At 49.0% G+C, this 25,405-nt stretch overlaps 1 protein-coding gene across 1 annotated transcript in view; it reads left to right on the forward strand.

Moving 5' to 3' along the window:
- The window catches only part of GALNT2 (polypeptide N-acetylgalactosaminyltransferase 2), a 186,564-nt gene that overhangs the window by 152,096 nt on the left and 9,063 nt on the right, over nt 1-25,405 (forward strand). Inside the window, exons 7-14 of the mRNA XM_061404791.1 lie at nt 855-976; nt 1,963-2,050; nt 5,088-5,175; nt 6,214-6,317; nt 10,695-10,821; nt 21,500-21,592; nt 21,909-21,992; nt 23,844-23,970. Of these exons, the coding sequence (XP_061260775.1) occupies nt 855-976; nt 1,963-2,050; nt 5,088-5,175; nt 6,214-6,317; nt 10,695-10,821; nt 21,500-21,592; nt 21,909-21,992; nt 23,844-23,970 (833 nt within the window). The remainder of the gene's footprint in view (nt 1-854; nt 977-1,962; nt 2,051-5,087; nt 5,176-6,213; nt 6,318-10,694; nt 10,822-21,499; nt 21,593-21,908; nt 21,993-23,843; nt 23,971-25,405) is intronic.

Below are 25,405 nucleotides of genomic sequence, written 5' to 3' on the forward strand. Positions count from 1 at the left end.
CAGCCCTCTAGTTTCTGCCTGCCCTTGGCTACTCGAGCCCTTTCCAAAATTGGATTTTCCATTTTGCTCAGAGTTTATACTTGTTCTCTGGAACATGGTTTGCTACTTCATAATACCAAACCCAGAAATTGTTTGCCCGATCTTCCTGCTCTAGCATTCAGGTCTTTAAGAATCACTGAAAACCCTTTTTGACTGCTGTACTGTGTAAAGAACATACAACACCGTAGTGTCCTCACTGGTTGGGAATATTCTCATCGTCTCCATGTATTTATTCCCAGCATCTAGTGATGAATATACTATGTATGAGAAGACTTTGTGTGATAATAAAAGGTGTATATAATCAGCAGATCACAAGTATATAAATTTTTTAATGTGACCAAATAGTATAACTAATTTTGTGTAAAAGTCAAACAACTGGGCTTTATCTTTTATGTTAATTTGGCTTGTGATAAGTCTTTGAAGACAAAGACATTCACAACACTATTATCATTAAATTATTGCCATTAAAATTGGCTGCATTAGCACTTGAAGTGTCTGGGTAACACATTTCTTACCCTAGTTAATTGGAAAACTCTGTTGCCATGAAAGTAGTTTCGGAAGTTACACATTTCAGTTGCTTGGTAGAGACTTCAATTATGTAAAAGCCTTCCTCAGAAGGCGGTTTTTCAAGTTGTTTTCTCAGTCATCCAGTGAGCTTTAAAAAAAAAGTCTTTATCTGGGTGACCTCAAGGTGGTGTTGATCCCTCCGCAAATGTTGGTGGTAAAGTCTGTGCCAGGGAGAGGGCTGCGTGAGGGGTGCGGGTGCTGGGTTCCCTCGGTTTCTCCCCTGACGTGCTTGTGCTGTCACTCCACAGGCCTGATGAGGTCGCGGGTGCGGGGGGCCGACGCGGCGCAGGCCAAGGTGCTGACCTTCCTGGACAGCCACTGCGAGTGCAACGAGCGCTGGCTGGAGCCCCTCCTGGAGAGGGTGGCTGAGGTGAGGGTGCGGCCGGGACGGGCCTCTGGGCGATTTCGTCCACTGTGGGAATCTGTCAGTAGGGGAAAACCGCTTGGCACGTACAGGGGAGGGTGAGCAGAGGCTGCTGCGAGTCTGGATCGTCTAAGACAGCCCGCCCCTCGGAGGGTCTTCCTTTCCTGCCCGGAGCTTTGCGCCCATTCTGAGCTCAAAGCAGGTAGAGTGCTGAGGACAGAGGCGGCAGGGCCCCCAGCCTGGCCTTGCCACCCTGAGACCCGGGCTGTGGCTGGTGGGCAGGGGCAGCCCCAGCCACACAGGGACGCATGAGGCCAGCAGGTGAGCGGGGACTGCTCACCTTTGCCTCCTAGAAATGCTATCTCTAGTGTTATGTTCGGCCTCTTGTGACATCTCTGTTGCCATCTGCTTGTTTTATTGACTTTCTTTTCTTCCTACTAAGAAAGAGCTTCTTTGGGACAATAAAGCAAATGTAATGAAAGTGCTGGAGAAATATTAAAGGAACAAGTCATTCTTTTTGTACCATAGTCAGGAATGCAGATAAGCAGCAAATCATGAAACATGAAATAACAAATGAAATAACTCAAATGACGTGTTGTAATCCTCACTACATAGTCTCATGCTAATGCTTGCTGAGATGCTATCAGCCACTCTTAATTTCTTCTTTGGGGTTAATAAAAATTGACATTTGTTCTTGGCTGTTAGGGAAATAAAACAAAACCAGGAACAGTCCCAGGAGGTAGTTGTTCTCCACCAGTGAACATGTACAGGGCTACCCACACCCCCTGGCACCTCCTCTGGGGCCACGTGCTCTGTGCTCCTGACCCCCAGCACAGTGCAGGGCTGTGGGTGCCAAGCCAGGGGGCAAACCCCAGGGTGTGGGGCGGCGGGTGTTGGGGGCAGGGATCTCCCTCTGGGCACTGACGCTCAGGCCTCCCCCGTGCAGGTCCTGGTTGGTCCTGACACCTGCTCTTGCCTCCCCTGCATTTCAGGACAGGACCCGTGTCGTGTCCCCGATCATTGATGTCATCAACATGGACAACTTTCAGTACGTGGGCGCGTCTGCGGACTTAAAAGGCGGTAGGTGCTGCTTGGGGCCCAGCCTGTGTGCGGCTCAGTGCTGCTCCATCTCAGGTCAGGGGCAGCGATAACACCTGCATGCGGCCCTGCAGGTCCCCACCAAGAACGCGCCTGTGCTCAAGCCACAGGGCTCGTAAGGGGACAGAAGCAGCCTGGCCTCCCTGAGACTGCCTCCACGGTTCCCATCCTTATCTGCTGGACTTACATGGCTGCAGGGATGTGTGGCTTGGTGTACACAGCCATCCCCATGGGAGCTGGTGGAGAGATGCCAGGCTGACGGGTGTGTCCTCTACACCCCACCATCCCCTTATAGCCTCCATCTCCTGCTGGAAACCCATCCACCTGGCTCTGCCCTGATTTCTGGGCCCCCAGGCCTGCACTGCCCACCCCTCCTGTGGCCTGACTGTCAGCCCCTCCCCACTAGCCACCACGTCCTGCCTCCTTCACGGCCCACCCCTCCTGTGGCCTGACTGTCACCCCTCCCCACTAGCCACCACGTCCCGCCTCCTTCTGGGGACCCTTTTGTCTGAATGATGCCACTAGTTTTGCAAGGGCCCTTATGTCTTGAGTGTGCCGGTAAAAGCCACCCCCCACAAAGCGCCATAGTGAGGTGTCTGATCTTGTCTTTATTGTGCTCAGTCATGTCTGACTCTTCAAGACCCCGTGGACTGCAGCCTTCTAGGTTCCTTTGTCAGTGGGATTACCCTCGCAAGAATGCTGGAGTGGGTTGCCATTTCCTCCTCCAAAGGATATTCCCGACCCAAGGCTCAAACCCATGTCTCCTGTGGCTCCTGCACTGGCAGTCCTTACCATCTTGAAAACTATCGAAGGCCCCAAAGAACTCCGTTCACGTGGGCTGTGCTGATGAGCATTTGCTGTGTTAGAAAGTAAGGCTGATGGTGAGAACAGGGAGTGATGCAGGCACACCTGCGCTGCCCGTGTGCACTGACGCCTCCTGTCCTGAAGCTTCCAGAAAACTCCTTCCTGCACTTTGGGAAAATGAGATCGAAAGGGGCCTGTAAAGCCTTAATATAAATATGAAAGGAGTTTCAGTATTACAGACCTCCAGAAAGGACCTGAGGACCCCAGGGGCTCCTGGACTCCACCTGGAGAGCTGCTGTTTTCATGAGGAGCTTCACAAAGCTGATGGGTACACAGGACTCATGCTAGCTGGCCCTGAGGAGCCAGCCCTATTGTCCCTGTGACCCAGGACTGTGTGTCTGTGGGGTGACCTGGGTCCCACAGGCTCTCCTGAGACCCAGGACTGTCTGTGGGGGTGACCTCTGGCCCACAGGCTCTCCTGTGACCCAGGACTGTCTGTGGGGGTGACCTGGAGCCCGCAGGCTCTCCTGTGACCCCAGGACTGTCTGTGGGGGTGACCTGGTACCCACAGGCTCTCCTGAGACCCAGGACTGTCTGTGGGGGTGACCTGGGGCCCGCAGGCTCTCCTGTGACCCAGGACTGTCTGTGGGGGTGACCTCTGGCCCACAGGCTCTCCTGTGACCCAGGACTGTCTGTGGGGGTGACCTGGGGCCCGCAGGCTCTCCTGTGACCCCAGGACTGTCTGTGGGGGTGACCTGGGGCCCGCAGGCTCTCCTGTGACCCCAGGACTGTCTGTGGGGGTGACCTGGGGCCCGCAGGCTCTCCTGTGACCCAGGACTGTCTGTGGGGTGACCTGGGGCATGCAGGCTTCTGCACGGCCCAGTGGTAAATGCTTCAAGTTCTGAAACTCAGCTGGTTGGCAGCCTGTCCTCTCAGAACTCAGCTAAGAGCCAAGAACTCAGCAAAGCCTACTGTAAAGAGAGAAACAAGAGAGACATCAGAACCTTTGCCTTCCGTGTGTGCGATTTATTCACTCTTGATTCTTCACACCTCAGATGAGGGAACTCTTCTTCCAACAGCCCGGCACCCCAGTTTCTTTATGTAAGCTGAGGGGCTTCTTTTCCATCTCTAACATTTTGAACTGATTAGAAGATGGACTATTCCAGACAGACACACAACTGAGGGTCAAGCGACAGTTAAAAAAGAAGACAGTAAAACTGAGACATCAGATGGAACCTTAGAAAGCAGAACACTGGGCCCCGCCAGGGAGCCCGGGGCTCTGGTGCCTCTTCCAGGCCGTGTTGTCGTGGGCAGGCCATGTCCCCTCTGCCCCTCAGCACCCCTGCCTGAGAAAAGGGGTGAGCATCGTGCAGCCACTTGGGGTGGCTGGAGGAGGCCAGGGCTGTGATTGGGAGGCTCCCACCCAAAGCCTCACCTGAGGGCAGTCATGCTGGGAGGAGGCACTTGGGTTGGGAGACAAGATTGCGGAGGTTCTTAGTAAATGGTAAGCGTGTTTGGGGCTTTCCAGTTCAGGCCCTCGGCTGTCACTGTCATCCTTGGTGTGACTGTCCAGTTTGTCTTACCCCTCAAGAATTTGCAGGAGCTGAGCTGTGCTGGGCTCTCCTCCCGCAGCAGCTGTTTGTGGTGGAGCAGATGTGGATGGTGAGGTGACCTGCATGGGTGCAGCCCCATGCTGCCCCAGGGCTGGGCCAGGTGCATTCCGAGAGGATTTGGTGAAATCCCATGCCATGCGGCTCAGCTGCAACCAGGAGACACTGAAGGGACCCAATTTGCGGCCCAGGAACCCGTACTCTTATCCTCTCTGCTCTCTCTCTCTCCTCCCCTGGGACCTTGTTAGGGGGTGCCTGGCAGATTTTTTAATCCATCCCTCTTCTTTCTCACCTCCTTACAGCCCTTGGGTATTACCTCACAGACTCCAGTTTCCTTATTTCACACTTACACTTTTTGGTTTTAGGAAAACCTGCCCCACAGTTTGTGTGTTGGATAAGCTTCCTGGGGAAGGATTTCAACGTGTGCCCAGCCCTCTGGTCTCTGCGTCCCAGTCTACTGCACAGTCTCTCTCTTCCCCCTGCATCGTCTCTGTTTTTCCTTTGGTTTTCAGTGAATCCATCCAAATACCCGGGACGGAAGTACCAGCAGCATGCAGCCCGTGCTTACAGCGTCCTGTGTTTCTTTTCTCTTCTGTGACCTGCAGGTTTTGACTGGAACTTGGTGTTCAAATGGGATTACATGACCCCTGAGCAGAGACGGTCCCGGCAAGGGAACCCCGTCGCTCCCATAAAGTAAGTGCCAGGCGTCCTTCAGGTTCCCTTCTCTGAGGTCACAGGTGAGACGTCAGGCTCCAGCCTCACGTTCCCTCGGGACCTAGTCGCGCTCTTGTCTCCAGCCACACCCTCACTTGCCCTCATCTTCACTCAAGGGAGAGTCTCTGCCAACAGCTTGTAGAATAAAGTACTTTGAGATTTATTTTCTTGTACTTAAATACATCAGATCTGCCAGTTCCACGTCCTTTGTGCTGATAATGTAGAGCATTTTCCACACAGGATGGGATCTCAGGCTGCCCTCAGGGTCTGGGCAGAGAGGTGGGCAGCCAGGGTGAGCCCCACCGCTGCCCCCGGTCAGCGCCCTTATTCACCGGATTCTGCCCTCTGTGCGGAGGAGGCACCTGTATCACTGCCAGCTGGGCGGGGTCCCCAGGTGTGGTGGGGATGCCTGTCCGGGAACACCTAGTTCAGGGGGTTCCTGCGGACACCGTCACTGTCTACATTGTGGTGTTTGTCCCCCGTCAGCAGGGAGCTCCAGCAGCATGGGGCCTGGACTTCTCACAGTGACTCCATGGAGACAGGGCTGGGGCTCCACTGTTGACCTGTACCCAGGCTGAGAGGAAACGAGAAGATGATGGTTCCTCCAACAGAGGAAGAAGCTGTCCAGTGATGAGGATAAGAATAAGGGTAGCTAGTATCATCAAGCGTTTCCTGTGTGCGCTGGGTGCTTTAAGCCTGTTATTGTTTGTAATCCTCCAAGGAACCTGGCGCAGAAAAGCCGAGTACTAGCCTGGGGCACACTAGCAAGCGTCCCAGCCCAGCAGCTGCTCTCACGTAGGGAGGCTCCGTGCAGCCCCTCGCACTTGGGAGCATCTGAGCAGGGCACTGAAGCCAGCAGGGGTCAAGCTGAGAAGGGCCCCTAGAGCTCTGAGCTAAGGACCAGGCTGTGCTGTTGTTTTTAAGTCTTGTTTTCAGGCTTGACCTTGGCATTAGAATGCTGGTGATCTAACCATGACCTTCGACCTCTCTTTTCTCCTACCCTCTCTGCCTCTGTAGAACCCCTATGATTGCTGGAGGGTTGTTCGTGATGGATAAGTTCTATTTTGAAGAGCTGGGGAAGTATGACATGATGATGGATGTGTGGGGAGGAGAAAACCTGGGTACGTATGAGCCTTGTGTCTTTGGACACCAAACTGTTTCCATTCTGCTGAAACCATGGTCTTTTCTTGCCAACCAAGGGGTAGAAATGAAAAGTGGAAGTTTTGGAGAAATTATTAAGTGAGAGTTTGTAGTATGGAGGTGCCAGTTGGAAAAGGTTTATAGAAACATTAAAGTGACCATGTAACAGACATAATTAGTCCCCTTATAAAGTATAAATAGCACCCTTTTTAATCTTAAAAGTGTCTTGGGTTGGGCATTAGAATGTGTTTCCTTAAGAATGTAGGATGCTAGATACAGAGTCTTGGAAGGAAATTGCATACTTGTTAATGTCATCCGAATTCAGGAGTTTGGAAAACAGACTGACAAAAATTGGGGGAACACTTGAGGCTCTAAGACTCATTTTTAGACACATAGGAGTCCCAGCAAAGCCTGTTAGACTAGCTGAATTATAATCATGGGGCAGGGACGGTTCTGTTTTGTTTTTGTTTGTAGTGCATGCAAATCATTTTTACCAGTGATTAGGGATGATTAAATTGTATAGAGTTTGGTCTTTATTGGCAGTTGCATCGAATTTACTGCATAAATACAGAAGGACTCTTGTTTCGTGTTATTTTTTTGTTTAGGGGGTTTTGTTTGTTTCACTGGGAGTTTTTGAGCTGAGTGTCCTCGCCTTTGAATGCTGCTGAGTTACTTTCTCCGCTGGGGAGGAGGAGAGAAGAAGGATGCTGCTATCACTTGCAGTCATGTTTACTTATAACAGAGACTTTGATTTTTTTGTTTGTTTAAAAGAAAAGACTAGGTTAGACAAGCCTGTTATTTTTCTCTCATTTTATGATATTAATGTGAGTGATAGCGTCTCCTTTGTGGAGAGAGGTTATCGCCTTGGTAGATTTTGAAAGCTTCTTAGATTCAGTGACTACACCCGGAGAAAGGACCTGAGTCAGATGCCTTTTGGATTTTTTTAATGATACACTGACAGCGAGGCAGGGCTTGATTGAAATCTTCTGAGCACAGAAGGCTTCAGAAGGATTGTTAATCTCCCGAAGGGAATTCCGAGTCACCTTTGCCCTGCTGGCACCCCTGGGGCAGCCCAGCCAGCCAGGATCACCACCTGGTAGCAAAGTAGAGCGGGGTTTGCTGTGTGCCATTAGGTTACGGTAGACGGAGGCAGCCAGCCTTTTAAAGCATCAGAATGTAGAAAGAGTATTTTTTTTTAATTTGAATTTATTTAATTGGAGGCTAATTACTTTACAATATTGTGTTGGTTTTGCCGTACATCAACATGAATCCGCTACGGGTGTACACGTGTTCCCCATCCTGAACCCCCTCCTACCTCCCTCCCCATACCATCCATTTGGATCATCCCAGTGCACCAGCCCCAGGCATCCTGTATCCTGCATCAAACCTGGACTGGCGATTCGTTTCTTATAAGATATTATACATGTTTCAATGCCATTCTCCCAAATCAAATGTCAAAGGAGACTTTGCACTTGGAGACCAGTGGGAGGGGAGGTATTCTTTCTCGTTACCTGGTTTATTGTTGGTTTGGTTTGTATGTTTAAGTACCTGTGCCGTGTGCGAGGTTCCCTAGAAGGGCTTCAGGTGGGGTGACACATGGTGGATGGGGAAGAAGGTCAGGGGTAATGTGGTCTGGGTGCTGCTGGCACTGTGGCACCTCCTCCCGTGACGGGCTCTGACATGGCCACTCTGGAGGGTCTTCTCCCATCAAGATTAAACAGGCACAGGGTTTCAGCAGGAGGAGCTTGCAATGAGTCTTTCTCGCATCTTGGCACTGCTCAGACTGATTTTCTGGGTGCTGCATGCACACCCACTGTGGTTGTCCAGCCTGAGGGCTGATGGGGGTACCTATTAGGAGAGTCAGGGAGTGGGGATGCCCGAGTCAAATCCAAACACCCGCTCTTGGGATGCCCCACCAAATCTACTAGTGCTCCCAGATTTCCTGACCTACAGTGTAAATCTAATTAAAGCACTTAAAAAAAAACAGAGGGAGTTCCCCAGTGGTTAGGACTCAGCACTTTCATTGCTGTGGCACCAGGTTCAATCCCTGGTTGGGGAGCTAAGATCGCACAGCCTTGCATTGTGGCCAAAAAGGAAAAAAAAAAAAAAAAATTTTTTTTTAAATAAATAAAAAGGACAAAGAATGCTACCTCTGGCCCCTGTGGGATGTAGGGGTTAGACTCCTTAGGAATGTTATTTGTCCTTTTCAGCCCATCCCCACAGCCTTAGGAAGGATGCTGACCACCCCCAGTGCATCATTTCGTTTCATGCTTTCTGGAAGGGACTGAGGTCTTGCTTGAGGTCTCGAGCTTATTGTTAGTAGAGCTAAGATACAGACACAAACTGCCTAATTATAACCACCATGTTTTCCTGAGTAATCAGTCATCCCTCGTCGGAACCCAGTGAAATCAGTTGAACATAACTGTAGTTGTTCGTGGCCTTAAAACTCTCCCACCAGGTCTCTGAATGGCTCCCTTACTGATTTAACAGGCTCCCCATACAGGAGCCAGGGAGTCTTCGTGGCCCTGAGTTTTGAATTTTCCAGATAGGCAACTATATCTTTGAATTTTATTTCCTTAGATACAGAGAGCCTCCTAGTCAAGTTTTGTTCAACACTCTGTGCAGACTTGGTGGTTATGACCACACATTTCTAATATGATGAGGGAAGTGGTCATTAAAATCCCCAAACTGCTACACAGGGAGGTGTTTGGGGCTTCCACTCACTGGTCCCAGTAGAGATTCCTGCTGCCCTGCTCTCGCATGGGTGTCACATGCCTTTGGCCACAGCCTGGGCACCTGCTGCCACACGAGGCCTTGTGTTCCGCGGGAACCCACCTGGCTCTGAGCCGTCAGCGCTGGCAGCAGTGACTGCGTGTGCCGCTCTGTCTCACTCCCCTGCGTGTTGTCAGGGGTGCAGAGTGATGCTGAGGAAAGACCCTTTTATACCAACCTCAGGAAGTCTTTCAGAAAAACGAAGTCTAACCCTCCATCATTTCATATCTTGATTTTCCTGTGTAACCTATTTCTCGAGTTCAGTCACGTCCCTGCTCAGAGTGGGTGGCGATCAGGACGGGAGCCCGGCCGGCTCCCCGCGTCCAGGCTGCTCCCAAGCGTGGTGCTCTGGGCTGCATGTGTGTGCACGTGTCATGACCCGCGGCTGCTTGCTCAGGTGCTGAGTCCTCAGGTAGGCTCCGTGTTGACTCGGGTGAAGAGCAGCTGAGTCCTCGGGTAGGCTCCGTGTTGACTCGGGTGAAGAGCAGGTGCTGAGTCCTCGGGTAGGCTCCGTGTTGACTCGGGTGAAGAGCAGCCTTGCTGGCCTGGTGGCTACTGGCTGCTGAAAGCTGGGGTGGCTCCCAGGTCTGGTTGTTCTTCGGGCAGCATTGGTCACTGGACTTGGCTGGCTGGCTGGACACCTGCTGGTGCACAGGGATGAGATAAGTTTTGCGATTTAAGGGGAGACATTGTTTTTGTCCCGGATGGAGGAAGTTCAGGTGCATGCGGACGCTCTGGGCACTTAAGTCTTAGAGGAAGGTGGTGAACACAGTTGCCTCTTACATCTACACTGGGGCTGATGTGGGCATTTCATGCCTTTGATCGTGGACATTCGGGCACAGTTGGTTGCCTTTTCTAACTTGGATCCTTAGGAAGCATAGTAATACTCCACTGTGGAGAACCAGTCAGAGGGGAGTTCTGGGCCGAGTCTCATCCACAGTGTTGCTGATGTTACAGGGGTGCCTGCTCTACTGCCAGGAGTCTTGTGTTCACAGTAGGTCAGGGAATCAGTCTTGTCCTAGGGCTTCTAGTCTGAATCTGAAAAATATTTCAAGTGTGCTCTTACTTTCTTTAAAATTTGGAATAGACTTCTTTCATGAAAACAAGGAATTTGGTGACACAGATAGAGCTGGCATCTGTAATTCTGCTCAGTGGTAAAATCTAAGATAGTAAACGTCCCAGTATGGGTAGTTTGTTGGGCATAAATTATTCACTTTATCTACACTACTTTATATTGTCTGTATAATACCACTGCTGTGCAGACACCCTCATTCAATCTTCAGGATATTTCATTCAATCTTTTTTTCTCCATCTTTATTGAGGTTTCACTGACAATTTAAAATTGTATATATTTAAGGTATACAGCAGGATGATGTGATATGCACCTGCATCCCCCCACACACATACGTCCTTGACTGTGCCCTGGACTCTAGAGACTAGTGTCAGATGTCCCCCCAGGGGACATTTAAGGACCCACTGGGAAAAGGGTCCTCCCTGTTGGCATTGCCTCAGGCCCTGGAGGTGGGGTGGGCATCTGCACCCGTGGGCAGCCCAGGCCCTCGGTCACCATGTCTTCCCCACCTCAGAGATCTCGTTCCGCGTGTGGCAGTGTGGCGGCAGCCTGGAGATCATCCCCTGCAGCCGCGTGGGACACGTGTTCAGGAAGCAGCACCCCTACACCTTCCCGGGAGGCAGCGGCACTGTCTTCGCCCGGTAAGTGGCCAAGAGGCCCGGCAAGGCCCTGAGCACTGCTGACCGGCCCCGCACAGGCCTGACTGTGGGCTGTGTGGGAACATGTCCTGCAAGGGGCCGCCCCTCGGGGATGACGGGGCAGCTGTAGGGACTGAGGACAGCGCATCGCACTGTCTGATTCGGGAGCAGGGAGCTCCTGTGGGTTTTAAGCAGCTACTAGACTCCTTTGTTTTGCACTTTAGAAGGGTTCTTCTGGTCCCTGGCCAGAGGATGGCAAGGATGACACCAAGAGGAAATGATGGTGCGGGTGGCAGAGGGCAGGGGCCAGGCAGGCATGTTTACTGATGAACAGGAGAGAGTGAGCGGGGACTCCTTGGTGACACCCACGCTGGAGATCACACACTTGGCTGACGCGGTGCCCCTACAGACACAGGAAGCCTCAGAGTAGGGTGGGCATGCTTAAGGTGGGGGATGACTAGTTTATGTTTCACGTGGCATTTTAAAACCTATATTAAGTACAGATTGCACAGTGTTCTGTATTGTACAGAAACTAGATTTCTTAGCATAGAGAATATACGTTCAGGGAAACTTTAACAGAAGCCAAATATCATATAATGCTTCTGACCAAATTGCCTTCTCCCAAAAAGTATATCATTTCCCGGATGTTGTCTAAACTTCATTTCTCTTTGTTAGAAACAAAAATATGTTCTTACATGACAACCTCTACAAAATCAAACAGTATTATGTACATTTTCCTCTAGGGCACTGTAAGACTCTTCTCAGAAACCTCTTGTAGAGACAGATCAAACACTTCAAATCAAAGCCTGATAGCTACCAGCAAAGCCTGGGGTTTCAGAAAACAGTCTTTTAAAATACACAAGACATTGCTTTGTATGCTTTTTTAAAGGGAAAAACCCCACTGTTTTTTAGAAGGGAAGCTTTGCCAGTGTATTTTACAGCCCGGGAGTCCTTTCGCTGGAGATATGGGGAGGAAACAACCGTGGTTCAGAACTGGGGGCCGCATGGATCATCAGGCCTTCAGCAAGGCCCTTGCTGCACACTCTTGGCGGACTCACCTAAAAGATAGGGAGGTGGAATGTGTTAGTTTTGAAGTCCAGTTCTCTTTAATTTCTTCAATTATGTCACATTCAGGGTATAAGTATTTCACCATCTAAAAGTTGGAACTTGACAACAATAGCTAATATTTATAAAGTGTTTCATATGTGCTAGTCTGTTGGATGCTTTATAAATATTCACATCCTCTCCATGTGTATGAGTATAAGGAGTACATACTCCTCATCAGTTCAGTTGCTCAGTCGTGTCCGACTCTTTGCGACCCCATGAACCGCAGCATGCCAGACCTCCCTGTCCATCACCAGCTTCCGGAGTCCACCCAAACCCATGTCCCTTGAGTCAATGATGCCATCCAACCATCTCATCGTCTGTCGTCCCCTTCTCCTCCTGCCCTCAATCTTTCCCAGCATCAGGGTCTTTTCCAGTGAGTCAGCTCTTTGCATCAGGTGGCCAAAGTATTAGACTTTCAGCTTCAGCATTAGTCCTTCCAGTGAACACCCAAGACTGATTTCCTTTAGGATGGACTGGTTGGATTTCTTTGCAGTCCAAGGGACTCTCCAGAGTCTTCTCCAGCACCACAGTTCAAAAGCATCAATTCTTCGGCGCTCAGCTTTCTTTATAGTCCAACTCTCACATCCATGCATGACTACTGGAAAAACCATAGCCTTGACTAGACGGACCTTTGTTGGCAAAGTAATGTCTCTGCTTATGAATATGCTGTCTAGGTTGGTCATAACTTTCCTTCCAAGGAGTAAGCATCTTTTAATTTCATGGCTGCAGTCACCATCTGCAGTGATTTTGAAGCCCAGAAAAATAAGGTCTGACACTGTATCCGCCGTTTCCCCATCTATCTGCCATGAAGTGATGGGACCAGATGCCATGATCTTCGTTTTCTGAATGTTGAGCTTTAAGCCAACTTTTTTACTCTCCTCTTTTACTTTCATCAAGAGGCTCTTTAGTTCTTCTTCACTTTCTGCCATAAGGGTGGTGTCATCTATATATCTGAGATTATTGATATTTCTCCTGGCAATCTTGATTCCAGCTTATGTTTCATCCAGCCCAGCGTTTCTCATGATGTACTCTAAATATAAGTTAAATAAGCAGGGTGACAATAGACAGCTTGACGTACTCATTTTCTTTTTTTTTTTTTTTTTTTTTTCATACGTTAAACATTTATAAGAACATTTGTATCATTAATTATTTAATGGATAAATGTGTATCAAATCTTCAACTGCCTTTATTTATTTATTTTTTTTTAATTTTTAATTTAATAATTTTAAAACATGTGTTCCCCATCCTGAACCCTCCTCCCTCCTCCCTCCCCATACCATCCCTCTGGGTCGTCCCAGTGCACCAGCCCCAAGCATCCAGCATCGTGCATTGAACCTGGAGTGGCATCTCGTTTCATACATGACATTTCACATGTTTCAAAGCCATTCTCCCAAATCTTCCCACCCTCTCCCTCTCCCACAGAGTCCATAAGCCTGTTCTATACATCAGTGTCTCTTTTGCTGTCTCGTATACAGGGTTATCGTTACCATCTTTCTAAATTCCATATATATGCATTAGTATACTGTATTTATGTTTTTCCTTCTGGCTTACTTCACTCTGTATAATAGGCTCCAGTTTCATCCACCTCATTAGAACTGATTCAAATGTATTCTTTTTAATGGCTGAGTAATACTCCATTGTGTATATGTACCACAGCTTTCTTATCCATTCACCTGCTGATGGACATCTAGGTTGCTTCCATGTCCTGGCTATTATACTCATTTTCTTATTTGGGGTCAGTTTGTTGTACCATGTCCAGTTCTAACTGTTGCTTTCTGACCTGCATACAGGTTTCTCAAGAGGCAAGTCAGGTGGTCTGGTATGCCCATCTCTTTCAGAATTTTCCACAGTTTATTGTGATCCATACAGTCAAAGGCTTTGGCATAGTCAATAAAGCAGAAATTGTTTTTCCAGTGGTCATGTATGGATGTGAGAGTTGGACTGTGAAGAAAGCTGAGCACCAAAGAATGGATGCTTTTGAACTGTGGTGTTGGAGAAGACTCTTGAGAGTCCCTTGGACTGCAAGGAGATCCAACCAGTCCATTCTAAAGGAGATCAGTCCTAGGTGTTCTTTGGAAGGACTGATGCTAAAACTGAAACTCCAGTACTTTGGCCACCTCATGTGAAGAGCTGACTCATTGGAAAAGACTCTGATGCTGGGAGGGATTGTGGGCTGGAGGAGAAGGGCATGGCAGAGGATGAGATGGCTGGATGGCATCACCGACTCGATGGACATGAGTTTGAATGAACTCTGAGAGTTGGTGATGGACAGGGAGGCCTGGCATGCTGCAATTCATGGGGTCTCAAAGAGTTGAACACGACTGAGCAACTGAACTGAACTGAACTGAACTGGAACTCTCTTGCTTTTTTGATAATCCAGCGGATATTGGCAATTTGATCTCTGATTCCTCTGCCTTTTCTAAAACCAGCTTGAACATCTGGAAGTTCACGGTTCATGTAGTGTTGAAGCCTGGCTTGGAGAATTTTAAGCATTACTTTACTATTCCAATCCCATACTCCTCATAAAGCCTTATAAATTAAGTATTATTATTTCTGGGCTTCCCTGGTGCTTCAGTGGTAAAGAATCTGCCTATCATGTTGGAGACTGCCTGCCATGCAGGAGACACAGATTCGATCCCTGGGTCGGGAAGATCCCCTGAAGAAAGAAATGGCAACCCACTCCAATATTCTTGCCGTGGATTCTTGCCATTCTTGCCATGGAAAAATCCTATGGACAGGGGAGCCCGGTGGGCTACAGTTTATGGGGTCATAAGAGTCAGACACAACTTGGCAACCTAAACCATCACCACCATTTCAACTTTAGGGGTAAGAGAAACTGAGGCACAGAAAGGTTCAATTCCTTTGTCTAAGTTCATGCATCTGGAAAGTGGGATTCAATCTTGGCCACTTGGCTCTGGAGTCCATGTTATTTTTTATCCAAATCTCTAAGTACAGTTAGTGGTTGAGGCTGCTAGATTTCAGCATTGAGATACAGACTCTAAAGTAGCGTCTAGGGTGGCAGGGAGAGAACCATCTCATTTGTGCAGGTCACTGTGTGAGGAAGGGAAGGAAGCAGACAGGCAGGGACGATGGGAGGAATGAATGGAGAAGTGGCTCCTGGGTTCCTGCCTTATTCTGCCACATGTGTGCCCTGTTGCTTTAGAGAGAGCATGGTGATGCCACACCTGCAAGCTCTTACATCATATCATGTCCCTGGATGCCCGTTGAGTGAGAACCCTTTGGCAGTTCCTTCTCTTTTTCTTACAGCTTTGTTTCCAGTTAGCCTCTTACAAGCCTTTTAGACTGGAGAGTGTTGCTAATGTGCTTGCATGTGGATGTGGATTAGAGTTTTACCAAAAGGCCAAGGGAGCTCCCAGCCAGAATAGCCGTGGGACAGCGGGGCAGGTGCCTTAGAAGATATTTGGGTTTACTGTTAGTAGTTAATGGTGAGACTTATTCATGGTAAGGGTAACTACTATTAAATTAAATGCAAAAAGCAGCAGTTTAAACTTACTCTCTTACCAAACATTTTCCTGTTTAGTGTGTGTGACTGGCCAGTCCCAGCCTCTGTCTCCTGCCTGCTTCCTGGCAGCCCTACTTGACCTGCACCAAGGCTGGGTGGGGAGGGGAGCAAAGGCAAGGTGCCCTGTACCTACAGCTCCTAGAAGACTGCTTGCCATAGACGCGCCTGAGAAATATTTGCATCAGTGAATTCAAACGAGTGTTGAGCAGCACATGAGGCTCATTCTTTGCGGCTACTTATGTATCTTTTTTTATTAAGTAGGCAGAAAAGGGGGCTTCGCATTTAAGAGTTGAGAAATGACTTAATCACTTAGTGACTTTTAGGTGATTTAAAACTGCTGTGTGACTGCACTTCCTAAAACCTTTTAATTTGGTGAAAATATCTGTCAATCTCCCTCTCCCCCATTCCCCTTCTCGCCACTCCTTTCTCCCGCCACACACGTATCTACCATGTGCTGTTCTGCTACTACTGTATTTCCATCCATGAAGACAGGGACACCTTCCCATGGCAACATGTGAAGCGTACACCCGTGTCTTTCATGGCCTCAGGAGCCCGTGTGTTTGCCCACTTACTGCTGATGGTTGTATAGGTTCTTTCTTCTGCCATTGTGAGCAGTGCTAAATGGAGCATGTTTTCATTCCTGGTTGGTTATTTTCTTGAGGTAAATTTCTAGATGTGGGAACTGCTAGATCAGAGGACAGCTACATTCAAATTATCTTGTCTGCCTCTTACAGGGTCTTCTAAAGAACAATCCATCTAGACACATATATCACTTGATATAAAGGATCAGTTCAGTTCAGTCACTTAGTCGTGTCCAACTTTTGTGACCCCATGAACTGCAGCACGCCAGGCCTCTCTGTTCATCACCAACTCACGGAGCCCGCCCAAACTCATGTCCATTGAGTCAGTATGTCATCCCACCATCTCATCCTCTGTCGTCCCCTTCTCCTCCTGCCCTCAATCTTTCCCAGCATCAGGGTCTTTTCAAATGAGTCAGCTCTTCACATCAGGTGGCCAAAGTATTGGAGTTTCAGCTTCAGCATCAGTCCTTCCAGTGACTATTCAGGACTGATTTCCTTTAGGATGGACTAGTTGGATCTCCTTGCAGTCCAAGGGACTCTCAGGAGTCTTTTCCAACACCACATTTCAAAAGCATCAATTCTCTGGTGCTCAGCTTTCTTCACAGTCCAACTCTCACATCTATACATGATCACTGGAAAAACCATAGCCTTCACTAGACGGACTTTTGTTGGCAAAGTAATGTCTCTGCTTTCGAATATGCTGTCTAGGTTGGTCATAACTTTCCTTCCAAGGAGTAAGCGTCTTTTAATTTCATGGCTGCAGTCACCATCTGCAGTGACTTTGGAGCCCCAAAAAATAAAGTCAGACACTGTTTCCACTGTTTCCCCATATGTGCCATGAAATGATGGGACCGAATGCTATGATCTTAGCTTTCTGAATATTGAGCTTTAAGCCAACTTTTTCACTCTCCTCTTTCACTTTCATCAAGAGGCTCTTTAGTTCTTCTTCACTTTCTGCCATAAGGGTGGTGTCATCTGCATGCATATTTGAGATTATTGATACTTCTCCCCGCAATCTTGATTCCAGCTTATGCTTCAGCCAGCCAGCGTTTCTCATGATGTACTTTGCATACAAGTTAAATAAGCAGGGTGACAGTAGAGAGCCTTGACGTACTCCTTTTCCTATTGAAAAGTCTGTTGTTCCATGTCCAGTTCTAACTGTTGCTTTCTGATCTGCATATGGGTTTCTCAAGGGGCAGGTTAGGTGGTCTGGTATTCCCATCTCTTTCAGAATTTTCCACTGTTTATTGTGATCCACACAGTCAAAGGCTTTGGCATAGTCAATAAAGCAGAAATAGATGCTTTTTGGAACTCTCTTGCTTTTTTGATGATCCAGCGGATATTGGCAATTTGATCTCTGGTTCCAGATGTTCAAACCAGCTTGAACATCTGGAAGTTCATGGTTCACGTATTGCTGAAGCCTGGCTTGGAGAATTTTGAGCATTACTTTACTAGCGTGTGAGATGAGTGCAATTGTGCGCTAGGTTGAGCATTCTTTGGCATTGCCTTTCTTTGGGATTGGAATGAAAACGGACCTTTTCCAGTCCTGTGGCCCCTGCTGAGTTTTCCAAATTTGCTGACATATTGAGTGCAGCACTTTCACAGCATCATCTTTTAGGAATTGAAATAGGTCAACTGGGATTTCACCTCCACTAGCTTTGTTCATAGTGATGCTTCCTAAGGCACCTTGACTTCACATTCCAGGATATCTGGCTCTAGGTGAGTGATCACACCATCATGATTCACTGGGTCATGAAGATCTTTTGTGTACAGTTCTTCTGTGTATTCTTGCCAAACAGGAGATGGCAAGAGTGAACGTCAACATCCTAGGAATGGACTGGAATGGGTGAATTTAACTCCGATGACCATTATATCTACTACTGCGGGCAGGAATCCCTCAGAAGAAATGGAGTAGCCATCATGGTCAACAAAAGAGTCCAAAATGCAGTACTTGGATGCAATCTGAAAAATGACAGAATGATCTCTGTTTGTTTCCAAGGCAAACCATTCAATATCACAAGTAATCCAAGTCTGTGCCCCACCCAGTAATGCTGAAGATGCTGAGGTTGAATGGTTCTATGAAGACCTACAAGACCTTTTAGAACTAACACCCAAAAAAGATGTCCTTTCCATTATAGGGGACTGGAATGCAAAAGTAGGAAGTCAAGAAACACCTGGAGTAACAGGCAAATTTGGCCTTGGAATATGGAATGAAGCAGGGCAAAGGCTAATAGACTTTTGCCAAGAGAACACACTGGTCATAGCAAACAGCCTCTTCCAACAACACAAGAGAAGACTCTACACATGGACATCACCAGATGATCAACCCCGAAGTCAGATTGATTATATTCTTTGCAGCCAAAGATGGAGAAGCTCTATATAGTCAGCAAAAACAAGACCGGGAGCTGACTGTGGCTCGGATCATGAACTCCTTATTGCCAAATTCAGACTTAAATTGAAGAAAGTAGGGAAAACCACTAGACCATTCAGGTATGACCTAAATCAAATCCCTTATGATTATACAGTGGAAATGAGAAATAGATTTAAGGGCCTTGATCTGATAGATAGAGTGCCTGATGAACTATGGATGGAGGTTCATGATATTGTAGAGGAGACAGGGATCAAGACCATCCCCATGGAAAAGAAATGCAAAAAAGCAAAATGGCTGTCTGGGGAGGCCTTACAAATAGCTGTGAAAAGAAGAGAAGCAAAAAGCAAAGGAGAAAAGGGAAGATATAAGCATCTGAATGCAGAGTTCCAAAGAATAGCAAGGAGAGAGAAGAAAGCCTTCCTCCATAATCAATGCAAAGAAATAGAGGAAAACAACAGAATGTGAAAGGCTAGAGATCTCTTCAAGAAAATTAGAGATACCAAGGGAACATTTCATGCAAAGATGGGCTCGATAAAGGACAGAAATGGTATGGACCTAACATAAGCAGAAGATATTAAGAAAAGGTGGCAAGAATACACAGAAGAACTGTACAAAAAAGATCTTCATGACCCAGTGAATCATAATGGTGTGATCACTCACCTAGAGCCAGACATCCTGGAATGTGAAGTCCAGTGGGCCTTAGAAAGCATCACTATGAACAAAGCTAGTGGAGATGATAGAATTCCAGTTGAGCTATTTCAAATCCTGAAAGATGATGCTGTGAAAGTGGTACACTCAATATGCCAGCAAATTTGGAAAACTCAGCAGGGGCCACAGGACTGGAAAAGGTCAGTTTTCATTCCAATCCCAAAGAAAGACAATCTCAAAGAATGCTCAAACTACTGCACAATTGCACTCATCTCACACGCTAGTAAATTAATGCTCAAAATTCTCCAAGCCAGGCTTCAGCAATACGTGAACTGTGAACTTCCAGATGTTCAAGCTGATTTTAGAAAAGACAGAGGAACCAGAGATCATATTGCCAACATCCGCTGGATCATGGAAAAAGGAAGAGTTCCAGAAAAACATCTATTTCTGCTTTATTGACTATGCCAAAGCCTTTGGCAGTGTGGATCACAATAAACTGTGGAAAATTCTGAAAGAGATGGGCATACCAGACCACCTGACCTGCCTCTTGAGAAACCTGTTTGCAGGTCAGGAAGCAACAGTTGGAACTGGACATGGAACAGACTGGTTCCAAATAGGAAAAGGAGTTCGTCAAGGCTGCATATTGTCACCCTTCTTATTTAACGTATATGCAGAGTACATCATGAGAAACGCTGGAAGAAGCACAAGCTGGAATAAAGATTGCCGAGGGAAATATCAATAACCTCAGATATGCAGATAATACCACCCTTATGGCAGAAAGTGAAGAGGAACTATAAAGCCTCTTGATGAATGTGAAAGAGGAGAGTGAAAAAGTTGGCTTAAAGCTCAACATTCAGAAAACTAATATCATGGCATCTGGTCCTATCACTTCATAGCAAATAGATGGGGAAACAGTGGAAACAGTGTCAGACTTTATTTTGGGGGGCTTCAAAATCACTGCAGATTGTCATTGCAGCCATGAAATTAAAAGACGCTTACTCCTTGGAAGAAAAGTTATGACCAACCTAGATAGCATATTCAAAAGCAGAGACGTTACTTTGCCAACAAAGTTCCGTCTAGTCAAGGTTATATAGCTTTCCAGTGGTCATGTGAGAGTTGGACTGTGAAGAAAGCTGAGTGCTGAAGAATTGATGCTTCTGAACTGTGGTATTGAAGAAGACTCTTGAGTGTCCCTTGGACTACAAGGAGATAAAACCAGTCCATTCTAAAGGGGATCAGTCCTGGGTGTTCTTTGGAAGGAATGATGCTGAAGCTGAAACTCCAGTACTTTGGCCACCTCATGCAAAGAGTTGACTCATTGGAAAAGACTCTGATGCTGGGAGGGATTGTGGGCAGGAGGAAAATGGGATGACAGAGGAATAGATGGCTGGATGGCATCACTGACTAGATGGACGTGAATTTGAGTGAACTCGGGAAGTTGGTAATGTACAAGGAGGCCGGGCATGCTGCGATTCATGGGGTCGCAAAGAGTTGGACATGAGTGAGCAACTGAACTGACTGACTGAATGTATTTATCTTCGAATCATGGAATGCCTTTATATGGGTTCTTAAAGAGAACTGGCTCTCGGCCCAAAATGTGAGTCTCCTTTGTCCAGGGATACTGGAGCAGAGACGTTCACTCCCTTAGCGCTGCTCCACACATGCTCTAAGGAGAATGCTGGCAGGAGAAGATGCTGGTGCCGTGCGTGTGGCAGCCTTTAGTACATTTCATACATTCCAAGGTAGCTTGTCGCACTGGCCTTACTGATCGTAGGTCATTTCTCCCCATGATTGTGAGATGTAAATGTGGGGTCTTCTGGCCTTCTGGAGAAGCCTGTTCTGCCTGGACCCGTCCAGCACAGGGTGGTAGGAACCCCAAATGTGGGGCGTGTACTACTGTCCCTCACTATTCCTGGTCCAAAGAGGGTGCTCTCAGCTCAGCTCTGCCCAGATTAAGAGTAACTGTGATTTGCTGTCAACTTTCCCAGAGCTGTTTAGTCATAGCTCTGCATCACAGGCATGATGAGAAAGGCCGGAGAGAAGAGGTCAAGGATTCTTGGTTTTGCCCCCTGACACCAGCCTTCTGGGCTACACAGTAAGAGTTACTGAGACGGATTCTCTTTGGTCCTCGGTGGTACAGCCACAGTCCCTGTTTTAAAATACCTCCCTGTGCTGTGATTCTAACTTTGACTTTTGCTCTTTGACAGTCTGTGTTCAAAGAAAGATGAGGAGGTTGTTTTTGTTGTTCAGTGATAGCTGCTGAATGCCAGCCACCTGCAGACACCTAGGGGTGGGGGACAGACTGCTCTCTGCTCCATGTGGGCACCTATCAGGCCGCCAGGCCCCAGAAGCCTGACCCTGAAGCCTCCACAGCACTTGCTCAGTGCAGACAGAGCACCAGCAATGGAAAGAAGGCAGCTCACAGCTCAAGGAGACTTGTTTTGCTTCTAGTAACACCCGCCGGGCAGCAGAGGTCTGGATGGATGAGTACAAGAACTTCTACTATGCAGCAGTGCCTTCTGCCAGAAATGTCCCTTATGGAAAGTAAGTGTGACCCACGGCCTCTTGCTGTTTTGCTTCTTGGGATCCTGTGTGTGTGCGCACGCGCGCGCGTGCATGTGCAACAAGGGCAGGGGCAGCCCACACCATAAGCAGATCAGGTGTCAAAGAGGGGACTCTGCTCAAGGGTAACGAGGGCCCTCTCGGTAGGCGCGAGGGGACAGAGGAATCCAATCAGCAGTATGGATGATCCAGTCCCCGCTGCCTGCCCCAACTCTTTTCTCATTGGCAGATTTCCAAGTTTGAGGTAGAGCCCATCTGTTTTTAAATTTATCTTAAAGAATCTTGTCTCCTTCTCCAGTATTCAGAGCCGACTGGAGCTCAGGAAGAAACTTAACTGCAAGCCTTTCAAATGGTACCTGGAAAATGTCTACCCAGAGCTAAGGTGAGGTCCCTGGGCCGGGTTCTGCTTCAGAAGGACTCAGAAGCAGCCAGCGCCCACCGGGTGCAGGCCTGGAGGTGGAAGGAAGGTCGTGTTAGGGCGAGAGGCCGGGAGCTGTGCACCGCTGCTGTCCTCAGGCTCCCCAAGGGGGCGCTCTTGCCCCCAGCCTGCAGGCTCCCCCTGCCTGGGACTCCCCCTTGAGGCTCCTTTGCCCCTGAGACCCAAGGCTTGGCCAACAGGGGAGAGCGCCCAGCAGAGGCTCAAATAACCACACTGGCCTGTTGTTTTAATGCCTGCCCACTCGCATCCTGAGGCACAGCAGGAGACCTGTGGGTCTGTGGGCTTCAGGCTGCTTTTAGACTTCATCTTCTTAGAGGAGTCAGCAGACAGGTCTTGCCTCAGTGGAGCACATTCCTTTTTCTGACTTTTCCCAGTGCATTTCACAGCAGGTAATGTGTCTCTGCGGGAGAAGGCAATGGCACCCCACTCCAGTACTCTTGCCTGGAAAATCCCATGGATGGAGGAGCCTGGTAGGCTGCAGTCCATGGGGTCACTAAGAGTTGGACACGACTGAGCGACTTCACTTTCACTTTTCACTTTCACGCATTTGAGAAGGAAATGGCAACCCACTCCAGTGTTCTTGCCTGAAGAATCCCAGGGACGGGGAGCCTGGTGGGCCGCCGTCTATGGGGTTGCACAGAGTCGGACACGACTGAAGTGACTTAGCATAGCATAGCATAGCAATGTGTCTCCGCACAGAGGCTGTGACTGAGGAGCCACCACCATCCCCTTCTGTGCTGAGGGGCTCTCAGAGTCCTGGCCACAGAGCTTCATCTGAAGCCACACGGCCTCTCTGCTGCTGTTCACTTACCTCACTCTTGAGGTCCCTCTGCCATGTCTCCCACACCCTATGGAAAGGGGAAGAACAGAAGTCCTCTCCCTGCCTGCTCTGGGAAGGCCGTCGGCAGTGTAATGTCCCGGTCATTGCCTCTCCCTCAGCAGACAGGGCTCACAGCAGTGGGCCACAGCCTCTCCTGGTGCTTTTGTGTCACTGTGGCCTGTGCCTGGTGACCAGATGCAGTGACATTACAGTAGTTTTGACCTGAGATCCCCGGTGATTTGGGGCAACAATGGGCCCTGCACCACCTGGGATCACATGTGTGAAGCATTCACACCATAGCCATGGATAGATCGGCTGCCCCGACCGTGCCCAGCCAGAGGGACACCAGCCTGATATCTGTGCCACATCAGCGACACTCTCTGCATTCCCTGCATGAGCCTGTGGGCCCAGCCATGCTGAGGGCTGCTCTGTGGCCCCTGAAGCAACCCCACTGAGGAGGAGGCTGCAAGGCTGGTGCGCAGCCAAGGCAGGCCTGGGGCCAGCTCTGACCCTGCAGCCGGCCGCCCTGCCACTGTGCTCTCTTGCTGTGTTTGCACCAGGACACGTGGCTGACCCACCTGTGTTCTCCCCTCTCTTAGGTAAAAAGGTTAGTCCTCAGTCTACTGGAAAGTTCCAAGCAGCAGGATCTGACCACATTAATTGCTTTTCTAAGTGACTTTCAACAAGTAACACTAAAGAGAAAAGGAGCACTTTCTTTCCAGAAAAATTTCTCTGGTACAAAACAAAAAGACTACTTCAACCTAAAATTCTCCCTGGAGGGTCAGGGATGGAGAATCTCGAAGCCATGCCGTCTCAGGGTGCAGCTGGGCCTGTGTTGGGGCGCCTGACCTGAGGGTGCCCTTGCTGTCGCACTGCCTGGCTCCCTTCTGAGGGCTCTGAGCACAGGTTGGGGGCGGCGCAGACAGGGAGCCAGCAGCCCCGAGTGCAGTGAGTGACTGTCTCCTTGGTTCCAGGGTTCCTGACCATCAGGATATAGCTTTTGGGGCCTTGCAGCAGGGGACCAACTGCCTGGACACGTTGGGCCACTTCGCCGATGGTGTTGTCGGCGTTTACGAGTGTCACAATGCTGGGGGCAACCAGGTACGTGCGTGGGGGCGCCGGGGAAGTGATGGGCCTGAGGCCGCACCTCCCTTCACCGCCCTCCTCCTGAGATGGCCACCACTCACAGCTGGCCTCGGGGTCAGAGGGGATGTTCTCCTGGAGCTGTGGTCAGCCTTGGGCAGGCTCTGGTGCACAGGGCGGGCGACCTGGGTCTCCCCTCCCCCCCGTCCTCCTCTCTGCACTGATGCCCCGGGCCGTGTGCTCATCCCCGGGCACCTGTCTGCATCTACGCCTGCCCAGGTCTCTGCGTGCAGGTGCTTACCCATGGCTGCTAGGGCTGCCCGTTAGATGATAAGCTTAGATGTGAACACTCACAGCTCTGACCTCGTGGGAAAGGAGGGAGGTGAGTGAGGACTTGACAGGCCCAGCTGTGGCCTGTCTCCCAGAGGACAGTGTTCTGCAAAGTGGTTTTCCTGTGAGTTGATAACAGGTATGTGGTAAAATGAGGGCTTTGGACACAAAAATGGCTGGGCAGTGCTGGGTGCTGTCGTCTACTCTTAGGGGGCCTGCCGTTGGAAAAAAAAGTCACTTGAGCTCAGTGTATCCCAGAGTCTTCTTTAAATGGAACCATTTTCAAAAGAGGGTGCCTGCCTTTGTGTGAAGTTGGCTGTGCCCCAGCCTCTTGAAAATGTCTAGACAGATGGCAGCCTCTGGTTCCTGGCCTCCTGTCTGCTCCGGGTGGTATCATCTCTGTGGTTGTCCAGACCTGTGACAGGCGGGACGTGGGGAGCAGACAGCCCCCAGCCGGCTCCAGCTCATATCCCAAGGCGGGCTACCTCCCTGGCTCTCAGCAGAAGAGCCCAGAAACTTTGGGGAAGCATGGATCCCAGGTCCCACACACAGAAAGCCTGATTTCATGAATCTGGGATTAGAGCATCAGGGTATTTGGAAGCCCTCCAGGCTGGGTGACCCTCCGTGAGTGCTGGGCAGGGAGGGTTTCCCAGCAGGAAGGATGCAAAAGGGCAGGTAACAGCAAAGCGGCACGACACGTCCACCCCCAGTCAGGGAGCACTGTCCTCCGTGGGCCAACCTGGACCCAGTGAGCCCCTTTCCAGATCAGACCACCCTGTAGTCCTCTGTGTGCTGAAGAGAAGATTCTAGATCTGCACCACACAGCACAGCAGCCACTGGCCACATGTGGATGCCCAGCACTGGAAATGTGGTGAGGGTAACAGGGTGTAAAGTTCTCACTTTATTTCACTGTAACTCACCTAGCCATGCGTGAATTAAATAGCACGTTCTTATGGAAAATTGGACCCAACTTTGAAAGGGTAAGATGTGTCATCTGGTTTCTGACTGGGCTTCAGCAGACACACAGGAAATGGGAAAATTTAAGAGTGGCAGCTTGAAAAAGTACTTCTTAAATATTCATGAACTTTATTTGCAAATTCAGATCACTAACATGCAACAGAAA

Source organism: Bos javanicus, chromosome 28 (genome assembly GCF_032452875.1).
Source record: "Bos javanicus breed banteng chromosome 28, ARS-OSU_banteng_1.0, whole genome shotgun sequence".
Classification (NCBI taxonomy): Eukaryota; Metazoa; Chordata; class Mammalia; order Artiodactyla; family Bovidae; genus Bos; species Bos javanicus.